At 46.6% G+C, this 13,088-nt stretch overlaps 1 protein-coding gene across 1 annotated transcript; it reads left to right on the top strand.

Moving 5' to 3' along the window:
- Positions 1-7,682: 7,682 nt before the first annotated feature.
- On the top strand, positions 7,683-9,840 carry LOC143179691 (uncharacterized). Its single transcript, XM_076379003.1, has 3 exons — positions 7,683-8,201; positions 8,249-9,465; positions 9,510-9,840. Exons 1-3 carry the CDS (start codon positions 7,683-7,685, stop codon positions 9,838-9,840), a joined length of 2,067 nt encoding a protein of 688 aa, XP_076235118.1.
- The last annotated feature ends 3,248 nt before the right edge of the window (positions 9,841-13,088 follow it).

Genomic DNA, 13,088 nt, shown 5'->3' with positions numbered 1-13,088 from the left:
TATGATTATTATGATTAGTGTGGTTATTATGACGATTACTATGATTATTATGGTTCTTAGTATGATTATGACGAATAATATAATCATCACAAAGATTATTAAGGTGATTATGTTTATTACTATTATTATGGCTATGATAATGATTATTAAGGTTATTTCTATCATTATTCTGTTTATTATTACGATGTTATGACTATTACAGTTATTATGGCTACTATGATTAGTATGGTTATTATGGCTATTATACTGATTATTCTGACTATTTCCAGGTGCATTATGGTTACTGTTATGATTGTTATGATTATTATGGCTCTTAGTATGTTTATGTTTGATATTATGATAATCAGTAAGATTATTATGGTTATTATGATATTATTACGATTATTATTGCTATAATAATGATTATTAAGGTTATTTCCACGATTATTATGTTCATTATCACCATGTTATGATTATCACAGTTAGTATAGCTATTGCAAAACGTGCAAGATTTCACGAAACTCGATGGTCATTGAACGAAATGTCACGGAACGTGTCCAAACAGCTATTCTAGCCTAATGTAGCCTAGTTGCACGCCGAAAGTTGACTTTCGCCGTGAAACGTGCAAGATTTCACGAAACTCGATGGTTATTGAACGAAATGTCGCGAAATTTGTCCAAACAGCTATTCTAGCCTAATGTAGCCTAGTTTCACGCCGAAAGTTGACTTTCGCCGTGAAACGTGCAAGATTTCACGAAACTCGATGGTTATTGAACGAAATGTCACGGAACTTGTCCAAACAGCTATTCTAGCCTAATGTAGCCTACTTGCACGCCCAAAGTTGACTTTCGCCGTGAAACGTGCAAGATTTCACGAAACTCGATGGTTATTGAACGAAATGTCACGAAACTTGTCCAAACAGCTATTCTAGCCTAATGTAGCATACCCACACAGCACACTGTATTGCAGGAGCGTTGAAGGAACGTTGCTGCAATATTGCAATGTTGCAGGTTGCAATGTAATATTCCTACAATATTGCACCCACATTGCCATGCAATATTCTGGTGACAACGATCCTACAACATTCCTGCAAGGTTGCATCCACATTGCCGTGCAATATTTTGGTGGCAACGATCCTACAACATTCCTGCAAGGTTGCACCCACATTGCCGTGCAATATTCTGGTGGCAACGATCCTACAACATTCCTGCAAGGTTGCACCCACATTGCCGTGCAATATTGTGGTGGCAACGATCCTACAACATTCCTGCAAGGTTGCACCCACATTGCCATGCAATATTTTGGTGGCAACGATCCTACAACATTCCTGCAAGGTTGCACCCACATTGCCATGCAATATTTTGGTGGCAACGATCCTACAACATTCCTGCAAGGTTGCACCCACATTGCCATGCAATATTTTGGTGGCAACGATCCTACAACATTCCTGCAAGGTTGCACCCACATTGCCATGCAATATTTTGGTGGCAACGATCCTACAACATTCCTGCAAGGTTGCACCCACATTGCCATGCAATATTTTGGTGGCAACGATCCTACAACATTCCTGCAAGGTTGCACCCACATTGCCGTGTAATATTCTGGTGGCAACGATCCTACAATATTCCTGTAATATTGCGCGTACATCGATGTGCAATATTCCAGTAACAATGCCTCAGTAAAATTGCACCCACATTGCCACACTATATTCCTGCAAGATTGTATTGGCAGCACTCCTGCAATATTGCTTACATATCTGTGGACAAATGGCTAAACCTATACTGATATGTTCGGTTTTGCTGATTTACAGCATAGCAATTTCAAATTTCTTTCAGTAGTGAAGAATTCATTTCCGTTTTTTTCACACATCTATCAGCAAATTTTAAACTATGAAAGTCACTATATGTTTAGCTGAACATGGAAATAAGTACATGCACATATAAAGTGTATATATATGTATACATACATAGATATATTTATTGGGTATTACTACAGATAACAATCTCTTTCCATTTTTAATCATGTTTATGACGTAATGGCATAACGTAGTGTTGGGTTCCGTTCCTTATTTTAATACTCCACATTTTACACATTATTTGTGATACCGGCCAATGAAACAACCGTACCTCGCTTGAAACAATAAAAATTTTCAGATATGATGATGGACAGGGTTTTTCATATAGGTTATCAGCAGATACTTTGCGTTTGTGGCCTATTACATTAACCTCTCCTGTCTGTATTAAAGTTATGTTTGAAATTTGAATAATCGTTCCGTCCATCATCATGAAACAATTATTTTTAATATCGTCACAATTTATGTAAAATCCATGACTTTGCAAGATTTTATACTGTTTCACTGTTGTGTTTGTAAAAATGTGTAACAGTGGCCCATTGTGATGGGAACCTTTTAAACAATATTTTTCCAATATTGAGGATGTCTTGAGAACAGATCTCTGCTGTATTTCTCCATAACGCCTGGCCAATTGCTGCAATGGTTTCTCTGATTTTCAAAACAATTTTTTTAAACTTCCCAAAAAGTTTTCATATGGAAACGCACTAAAATTGTCTACTACTCCAAATTCTCTTACATCATTGCAGACATGAAGTAAATTATGGACATTATGAGAAATGTATTGTTCCCCATACACTTCATCGAAATGTTGTACGAAGTATTTCAGCAAATCCTCTGCATATTTAATATTCTGCTTGGTGTTAATTAGTGTAGGGCTGACTAATATAGTTACAGCCACATGCAGAGTTGAAAAATGCTCGTAAACCTTTTTCTGAAGTACAGGCCGTAATACAATGGGGCCCGTATAAAGTAAAAATTGCCGAAATTCGGTAGCTTTCCAATATAGGACTTCTATCAAACTGCTTGGTTTACGTGAAAATTCTCGCGGTATATAATTTCCTACAAAGATTAACTCATCCGAAATGGAATTTGTGGCTTGTCCACCAATTCTTGCGGACAACGGTCCCTTCATCCACAACAATAACATCTTTTTCACAACCCCCAAACAAATCAAATGCATGTAATCAAGGGGCACGTTTGATACTAGTCCAATACCTGGCACTTTTAATAAAGAAGTTGTACCTCTATGGCACTCTTCGTCGTTTTGCCGTACAAAATTTTCGTCTGTTCGAAGTTTAGCAGAGATTTCGGTATACGGGAAACAAATAGTTTTATTAATCAGTTTACCAACAATTGTACACTTCGAACAACTCGAGAAGCCTGTATGACCTTTTGTATATAATGCGAATGATTTGGCTGGAGCATCGCAAATAATTTTGGACAGACTAATAGTAATTTTACTATTATTATACATAAACCCATTATTTATGTAATAGGTCATCTCATCGATGAATTTTTCCAGGAACTCGTTTGATGATTGTGGTTTCTTGTGCCCATAGTATACACCAACCATCTCTATCCGTTTGAAAATATTATCCGCTACTAAAATAGGCCAAAAGCTGTTGGAAGAGGCCCTCGATAAAGGCAAACCGTCAATATTTAAGGACAGATCTATATGTTCTCTGCTAACATTCGCCTGAACGTACATTTCAACATATGAATTTAGAATTTGCCCTACACCAAAATGTAAACAATCTCCCCCTTGTATTTTGGTACAATTAATTGTACGGGGAGTCTTTAGTAACGTCCTGGCATCCTTTGGAAGTAAGCATTTGGGCATGTATGATGAAAATATCCTCAAAAGTTCGTTTATGGCTTTGTGAGTAATATTATTTTCAAGTGCCCAGTTGGACAAATCCATTCTTAGTGTTTGGCTGTCTGGTTCATTGTAATCGATAACACTGTCTGACTCATCACTGGATGAGTCCTGATGAACTACAGAATGATAATAAACATTATCTTCATCCAATAATTGTTGAAGATCTTCATCATCTTCATTGCTATTGCCGCAGGACTCGTAAACTTCTTGTGAATTATTGAGTTCATTGTCTGATCCATTGTTACATTCTAAGAAATGTGACTGTGTTGAAAGCTGGTTGAGTGTTATCGATTCTTCATCAGTGCGTTGTCTGATTTCGTTCTGAAGTGATTGCCTTGAGTGATTATTTTTGCTCTCAATATTTTTCAAATAGTGTTGGACTATTCTTCTTTTATGACGATCAGAACATAAACTGAAATCTTTTCTGATACGTTTGTCCGCCATAATAACCTGAACATATTTCATATGCGAATGAAAAATAATATTTTGATCCTGTCGTTATGTGTTTGTTTTCTTCATTTGCCGGCTGCATGTCATTCACGCCCCCGAAGAACAATCATCTTACGTTTTCATCGCCTTTTTATAGTTGGCGTTATTGTATATAAAATAATATATTATATATTATACATATTTCATTGTTCTTATACGTTCTTATATTATCTAGTAAATATAAGTAAATATAAGTAAATATAAATATAATTCTTATATTATCTAGTTAATTCATTGTTTCTTTGTTAACCTATTTATCGAAATAGTGAACTTTGAATATCTTCTCGAAACAATTTTCATCATTGCGGTAAGTAAACATCACGGTATGTACATATATATATATATAGGACTACTATGGAATACTATGGAACATATATATTATATATATATATATATATATATATATATATATATATATATAATATATGATATAATATATATATATATATATATATATATATATATATATATATATATATATATATATATAGACTATAGAAGCAACCCCCGTGTGACGAATAGATGCACACGGCGCGGTGACCGGTGTAGTGGAGACTCTGGCCGTCACCTGCCTCTGAGCCTAGCACCAGCTAGGGACAGTGCATTTCAACGCTCGCGAATCTCTGCTCTCGCAGGGATTCAACCGACGTGCACCTCTTTAAAAGGTGCATAAGACGTAGAGAAGAGGTTTCTCCTCTCTACGCACTTGCAGGTCGACGATCCCTTTAATTTTAAAGGAAAGTCGATCATACAGTCCACTGCTTTACCTTTGCGTTACAAGCAAGGTATTGCTATCCCCTCCAAATAGGCTCGCGAGCGCAGCCTGGAGTTGGGAATCTTTGGTATAGCTAGACTTCCACTCTTGCTTACCGCCGCGGTTCCGCCGCTATCTCTCTTTTTCAGACGCCAACGTCGCTAAAGGGGGCTAAAGGCGTCGCCACGACCACAGGGCCCTCCGATCCACCGCCGTCCACAGGAGCCGCCGAGGACCGGAGCAACACCCAGCCCCAAAGCTAAAGTTTAATAAACGTCGCTTAAAAGCCCTTTTCAGGGCCGACAAAATATAAAACTTGTGTCTTCGTTTTCTTTCGTATCCCCTCAATCTCACCTCATCCGGACCTCCGTTGGATCCCTTATTTTAAGCGATACCAACAATGAGCTATAGTTGGCACGGAAAAAAGTCAAAGAAACCATTCAAAAGTTTCGTCAACATCCACAAGCTAGTACTGAGTAAGTAACTTTTTATTTATCTTATTTTATCACTTAAAATTGTAAAATAAATTTAACCGTATTATCCCAGGATCAGTACACGCCGCATGCGAAGAAAGAGGACTTAAATGTTGCGATGCAGAAATAATTAATGCGGGGTCTAAATGGTTAGCCCAAGCAAAAACCCGGGTTATGCGTTCGCACTCTGTATCGGACAATAGTGCTACAAATATTTAATTTATTATACATGAAATATATGAACATTTAATTGATGTTTATTGTAATTTAATTCATTTCCCTTGCATTTACTTTTAACGTTTCCGTAATATTGCGATCACATTGCCGAAACGTTGCAGGAATACACTCCTGCTAAATATTACTATGCAATACCATAGGCCGAATAAAGGAGTGAACCTGCAACGTCATACCATATTATTGTCAAAGCGTTACAGGATCAATGCCACAATTTTGCCGAAACGTTGCAGGATCATTACTGTAATATTGCAAAAATAAATACCTGTAACGTTGCCGCAAGTTTGCAGGAATACACTCCTGCAATATTACCCAAGGCGGACATAGGAATGAATCTGCAACGTCTCTGCAATGATTCGGTGCAATATTACAATCTTGCATCGTATCATTGCAGAGACATTGCTGCAATGTTATGGTGCTGTGTGGGTGGTGAAGAGGGGTCCGGGGAAGGCACATCGTCTGTCCCGGCGTCTGCTTCGATATCTGGCGCACCCAGGGTAGTAAGTGAGATGATCCTCGCGCGCCCTGTGGTGCGACTAGAGCGGCTGCCGGGACCGAGTTCCGGCCACAGCCGCAAGAAATCTCCCTGGTGATCCTCGTCCGTAGGAATTACGGACGACGACGGGTGGGACTCAGCCAGCTCTGCGGATTCCATTCGGTCCGTCCGGCTGACCCGTGCCCCACGACCGGCAGGGAAAAAGCGCGGTCGTCCCCCGACCACCGGGGACTACGTCGGCCTCGCCGAAGCTAAGTGTCAGCTGATACAGCTGACGCTGCAGGAGCGCCAGCTGAGGGAGGAACTAAATGCCGAAGACCCCGCGGTGCCGGCGACGCCAATTTCAAGATCCTGCGAGCCCATACGGGAGGACGAGCTCGCGGAGGAAATGCGGCACGCCCTGACGACCGACCTCGGAGCGAGGATTTTCGAGGGCTCGGAAACAATTCTAAAAGTTGCTAAGTGTAGCAACAATTTGAAGGGGTCAATGGTACGCCAGTTGCGAATGGCGGCCATAACCATCCGCCAGACCGCGGTAGAGCAAGCCAAGAGGTCCAAGACCACAGACCGCGAAGCCGAGCTCGAGCGCATAGTTGCGCAATTGAACACGCGCGTAGCCGAGCTTGAGGCAAAGCTCATGGGCCGCACCTCCCCGGCTCGCCGCGCGTCGCCGCCGAGGGTGAAAACCCCTCCGGTCGCACCACCACCACCACCACCGCGGCCACCAACGCCTCCAACGCCTCCAGCGCCTCCAGCGCCGAAGGTCCAAAGGCAGCGGCCCGTCACTCGCGGTTCATCGGGACCACCATCCGACACGGCCTGTCAGGACCCACTCGCCGGCGTCGAGGGCCTGATACGCCGCCTTTGCGGCGAAATGGAGCAACGGCTCGCGACCCGCCTGGGCGCGCCACCACCACCATAGGCCCGCAAACCGCCGAGCTACGCCGCTGCCTCGCGGGCGCGTCCTACACACACGCTGCGCGACTCACCGCGCCCCGATCCTGCTGCGGCACCCCCGCGGCCAACTGCGGCCGCTACCGTTACAGGGGGACTAACCGCGACACAGAAGAGGCGAGCAAGGCGGCAAAGAAAAAAGGACAGGGAAGCAGTGGACCGTAAGGCCGCTGTTCCTCCAACTGCGGCACGCCGCGCCGCCCCTCCTTCCACCCGCCGCGCAGCCGTTCCTGTCGCCCACGCTGCAACATCCACGGCGGCACCTAAGAAGGCAAAGCCGCCCGCTGCGGCCGCACCGAGGGCCCGCAGCCAACGCCGCGGCAAGGCCGCCATAACCGCGCGCCCGCCTCAGCCGGGCCCCACGTCGGCCCCACAAGCCTCCTCCCGCCCCACTGCCGACACTTGGTCCAGGGTTGTCTGCAGGAAGGAGAGGCGGAAGATTGCAGACGCTAGAGCGTGCACGCGTTGCTCCCCCGCCACCAGACGCAGCCCCCAATAACGCGCCGCGCGTGCGTCCGCCCCGCGCACCCAAAAGGGCAGCGGTCAGTCTGACCCTACCCCCTGGAAACGTCATGACTTATGCTGAACTTGGTTCCTCGATCCTCGAGGTCCCCGGCCCAGAAAACACAGCTGGCGCTGATCGCCTTTCTGAGAGGTTGGTAGAAGACTTCCGCGGCACGGACGTAAAAGTGTCCAGGCCCGTAAAATGCGCCGAAGCGCGCATAAGCGGCCTGGGCGAGTCCGTGACCGCGGAGGCGGTGGCGGCCTCCGTCGCAGGCATCGCCGGTTGCCGCATAGAAGCAGTGCCCACCGGCGTAGTCCGCCGATCAGCGTCAAGGCTGGGCACCGTTTGGCTTAGGTATCCAGTCGCGGCCATGACCAAACTCATGGCCGCCGGGTGCATAAGGGTCGGCTGGACATCGGCCCGGGTCGAGGCCCTGGCTGCGCGTCCCCAGCGATGCTTCAAATGTCTGGAGCTGGGGCACGTGCAGCAGAAGTGCCCAACTGAAGCAAACCGTCGCGCCAGGTGCTACACATGTGGTAGCACCGAGCACATGGCGCGGCAATGCACGGCATCGCCGAAATGCCCGGTCCGCACAGACCTGGGCCGCCCTGAACCATAGGCTGGGCGCAAAAGCTTGCGCGCCGCCACCGCCGAGAAGGGGGAGGAAAACCGGCCTTCACCCGGGGCGTCCGGCCAAGCTGGTCCGGCCGCCTCGGCAACAAGGGAACCAGCACCGAAGCCAACGGAGAAGCCCCGGGCAGAAGAGCCCGCACCGATGGAAGAAGGATCCGGCCGTGGGGAGGCCATGGACACGGCATACAGTTCACCCCCACGACCAAAATCCTACAAGCCAACCTCAACCACTCGGCCGTGTCGCAGGACCTTCTGCAGCAGACGTTGGCCGAGCTTGGTCTAGGGTTGGCCGTCGTGGCGGAGCCATATAGGGTACTCGACCGCCCAAATTGGGCGGGAGATGCCCTCGGCTCCGTCGCGATTATCGCCGACGGCTCCGCGGCCCTCTGCACCTTTGCGCATGGTCGCGGGTATGTCGCGGCGACTTACGACGGCCTAGCGGTGGTCGGCATATACGCCCCGCCCAGTGCCCCCCTTGCGACGTTCGAGCGGCTGCTGGACGAGGTCAGGGACGTCGTGTCCCGCTCTCCAGTCAGCCGCACCCCAGTCCTGGGCGACTTCAACGCCAAGTCGACGGCTTGGGGTTGTCCCGGGACAGACGCGAGGGGAGAAACGGTGCTGGAATGGGCGACGGGCGCTGGGCTCCTCTTACTCAATCGGGGCTCCGCAAGCACATGCGTGCCGTGGCAGGGCGAATCGATCGTCGACCTATCATGGGCGACGCCCTGCGCCGCGCGCTGTGTTACCGGGTGGACGGTGGCGGATGAGGTGGAGTCACTAAGTGACCACCTCCATGTGCTGATGCACATCTCCGCTGAAAACCCCCACCCAGCCCGTCGCCCCAGAGGCGGTCAGCCGCCCCGCAGATGGGCCGCCTCCCTCGCGATGGCCTGGCCGGAGCCGCCGGCTGGGCTCGTCGCGGACGTCGATAGCGAGACAGAATGGTTTTGGGAGTCTCTGGCGGCGGTCTGCGACGCCGCCATGCCCCGGACCGGAAAGCCTCGCAAGCGGGCCGTATACTGGTGGTCGGGCGAAATCGCCGCCTTGCGCGACGCAAGGGTGGCAGTCCGACGCCGTTACACCAGGGCCCGCAGACGTGCCAACCGCGACGCCGCGAGGGAAGAAATGCTGTACGAGGATTATCGGCAAGCAACGGTAGCCCTCCAGGCGGCCATCAAAAAGGCCAAGTCCGAGGCCTGGCGCGAGCTCCTAGACTCGCTAGACCGTGTCCCATAGGGGCGACCGTATAGAATCGTCTTAGGGCGATTACGCCCTGCGGCACCCCCGGTCACGGCGAGTCTCGACCTACCCCCATTCTCCGGCGCATCGTGGACACTCTCTTTTCTGTCGATCCGGAGGAGCCACGGCCGCCGGAGTCGGCGGACCCGACCACCTGGTCCGCCGAATTGGGGGTCAGCCAAGGGGAGTTCGCTGCCGCCGTCCGTCGCTTGGGGGTGCGCGACACCGCCCCCGGCCCGGACGGAGTGCCCGGACCTGCCTTGAAGAAGGCACTGCGCGTCCCAGGGTCCCGGCTGCTAAGCCTGTTTAATGGCTGTTTGCAGTCGGGGCGTGTACCGCTTCTCTGGAAGTGAGGACGGATGGTCCTCGTCCCGAAGAAAGGCAAGCCCGCGGATTCACCCTCCGCGTACCGGCCCATCTGCCTCCTCGATGAAATCGGCAAACTATTCGAGCGCGTGCTCGCTCGTCGATTCGAGGAGGCATTGGCCCGTGACGGTCCCGGCATAGCCGACTGTCAGTTCGGCTTCCGTGGGGGAAGATCGAGGTTAGACGCGATCGATCACGTCAAATCCCTCACGGACACGGCCGTCTCCCAGGGTGGGGTTGCGTTGGCGATAAGTTTAGATATCGCCAACGTATTTAACTCCCTGCCCTGGGGGGCAATAAGGGTGGCACTCCGAGAATACGGGGTGCCGCCCTACCTCCAGGCCGTGATGTCGGATTACCTGCGGGACAGGGAAATCGAATTCCCGGGCCGGAACAACACCCAGCGGAAGGTGCTCAGCCGGGGCGTGCCTCAGGGTTCCGTTTTAGGATCACTCCTATGGGACGTGGGGTACGACTCCGTGCTGCGCGGGCCCATCCCCACCGGTACGAGCGTTGTCTGTTACGCCGACGACACGCTCCTCGTTGCCGTGGGGAGGGAATGGACGAGGACCGTCCGTCTGACCGAGATGGCGGTGGCCCTGGTCGTCGCCAGGATCCGAGCCTTGGGGCTCCGGATCTCGCCGCAAAAGACGGAGGTAGTCTGGTTTCATGGGCTGCCTCTGTCGCGGCGCGCGCCCCAGGCTCGGGTCTGGGTGGGTGATGCCCCCATCCAGGTCAGGGGAAGGTTCAAGTACCTCGGCCTAGAAATCGTCAGCCGCTGGCGCTTTGAAGAGCACTTCGACCGCCTAGTCCCCCGGGTTGTGGCCACGTCGACCATGCTTGGTCGACTTTTGCCCAACCTAGGGGGACCCAATGCGAAGGTACGCCGCCTATATGTGGGAGTAGTGCAGGCCATGGCCCTTTACGGATGTAAGTATGGGCCCGTGGCCCGGTGGTCAGCCGGAGCGCGCGGCGCAAGTTGCGATAACGGAGGACTCCTATGTCATATAATGAATTTAATGATGACGATAATTATCTTTTGTGCGCTCAATCGATAGTTTGCAAAATACCCAACTCATTTGATGAAATTAAATGGTGGGAACAAGCTATTGCCGATGAAATAAACTCGTTAGTCATAAATAAAACTTGGGATTTGGTATCGAAGCCAAAGAATAAGAATAAGTTGATTGTAAATGGGTATTCACGATCAAAAATGATGAATTCGGAAATCCGTTAAAATACAAAGCTCGATTAGTGGCCCGTGGTTTCAGTCAGAAATATTTAGAAGATTATAATGAAACATTTGCACCTGTAGCTAGAATGTCAAGCTTTAGATTTCTTATGGCTTTTGCTAATTAGCATAATTTACTAGTGCATCAAATGGATGTTAAGACGACATTTTTAAATGGTATTTTAAGGGAAGAAATTTATATGCGAATTTCCGAAAGTGTTAAATGTGATAGTAATAATCAAGTGTGTAAATTGAATAAAGCTTTGTATGGTCTCAAGCAATCAGCCAGATGCTGGTTTGAGATCTTCGAAAAAGCTCTTCTAGAGAAAGGTTTCCGAAATTTATCAGCGGATCGTTGTATTTATATATTAGATAAAAAGAATATATTATAGAATATATATGTGGTACTATATGTGGATGATCTAGTAATTATGACTGCTGAATTTGAGACAATGCAAAATTTCAAAAATTATTTGAAAAATAGATTTTGCATGACAGATTTAAATGAAATTAAGTTATTTCTTGGAATAAAAGTGAGAAGAACTAATGGACAAGTAATATTGGATCAAAGTGCATATATTAAGACTGTTCTTATGAAATTTAATATGTTAGATTGCAAACCTGTAAGTACACCTCTTCCAAGTGTATTAGATCATATAGCTTTGAATTTAGAAGAAGAATATAATGCACCTTGTCGTAATTTAATTGGATGCTTGATGTATATAATGATTTGTACGAGACCCGATTTAAGTATAGCGGTAAATATTTTAAGTCGATACTCAAGTAAAAATAACAGAGAACTGTGGCAAAACCTTAAAAGGGTTCTGAGGTACCTTAAAGGGTCTGCTGATCTTAAATTAACATACGTTAAAACTGATTATAAAAATCTATTCAGTGGATATGTCGTTTCTGATTGGGGAGGTAATGAAAATATGGATCGTAAGAGCACAACGGGATATTTATTTAAGTTGTATGAACAATGTACAATCTGCTGGAATACGAAAAGGCAAACATCAGTGGCTGTCTGGTACACAGAAGCAGAGTACATAGCTCTTTTTGAAGCTGTGAGAGAGGAATTATGGTTAAAATCCTTGGCAATTAGTATTAATATAAGTGTCTTTGATCCAATAATAATTTACAAAGACAATATGGGTTGCATTAATATTGCGAGTAATCCAAGTAGTCATAAGCGTTCGAAACATATAGACATAAAATACCACTTTTCAAGAGAACAAGTTGAAAAGAATGTAATAAAATTTGAATATATTCCTACAGGTGATCAACTAGCAGATGCTTTAATGAAGCCGTTGTCAGCAAGCAAATATTTGGAATTTAGAGCAAAAATGGGATTAGAATAATAAGATTAATATAAGCATAAAAATTATTATTATTTTGTGTATAGTTTGTATGGTCTGGATGGGTTTTTCTGGGTTTCCCCATTCCCTTGCAACGAATGTTGGACCATGTTGGAATGTTGGATTTGTATTTTGTTCCCAGAATTAGAGTCAAAATAAAACACAAGTTAAACAGTCTGTACGGTAATACTCGTAGTACACGTATTAGTGTACAATTAGTGTGAACAGCACCGACTTGTTTTTGAGGGGGCCTGTTAGATTATATAATCAAGGAACAAAAACAAGTATCGAAGGATACGGAAAGTGTTCTGTGTTGTTTTTATGGTATTTTATTTACTTTTGGATATATTCATGTGGGATCTGATATCGTACAGACTTCTTCCGTGCGTTGTATTAAAATTAAATTTCTTTTTATTTTAAATCGTTATCCCATATTCCAACAGAGCGTTACCTTATTCGTTATCGCAACTCACAACAGTGTATACATGATGGCCTTCGCATTACAAAGATACACCGCATTCTCCAATTTAATCAATCCCCATGGCTTCGCGATTATATAGATCTCAATACTCAATTTCGAACGCATGCATCAAGTGATTATAAAAAAAATTTGTATAAACTAATAAACAATGCAGTATTTGGTAAAATA

This window comes from Calliopsis andreniformis, chromosome 5, assembly GCF_051401765.1.
Source record: "Calliopsis andreniformis isolate RMS-2024a chromosome 5, iyCalAndr_principal, whole genome shotgun sequence".
NCBI lineage: Eukaryota > Metazoa > Arthropoda > Insecta > Hymenoptera > Andrenidae > Calliopsis > Calliopsis andreniformis.
Note: the sequence above shows the minus strand (reverse complement) of the source record. Positions and strands in the feature narration are given on the sequence as shown.

What these genes read in the sequence shown, in the direction of transcription:
- LOC143179691 (XM_076379003.1), top strand. Translation starts at nt 7,683, where the DNA reads ATGACTTATGCTGAACTTGGTTCCTCGATCCTCGAGGTCCCCGGCCCA. An exon ending in CGGCATCGCCGAAATGCCCG is followed by an intron (nt 8,202 to 8,248) that starts GTCCGCACAGAC and finishes TGGGCGCAAAAG; the next exon opens with CTTGCGCGCCGCCACCGCCG. An exon ending in TGGCGCGAGCTCCTAGACTC is followed by an intron (nt 9,466 to 9,509) that starts GCTAGACCGTGT and finishes GAATCGTCTTAG; the next exon opens with GGCGATTACGCCCTGCGGCA.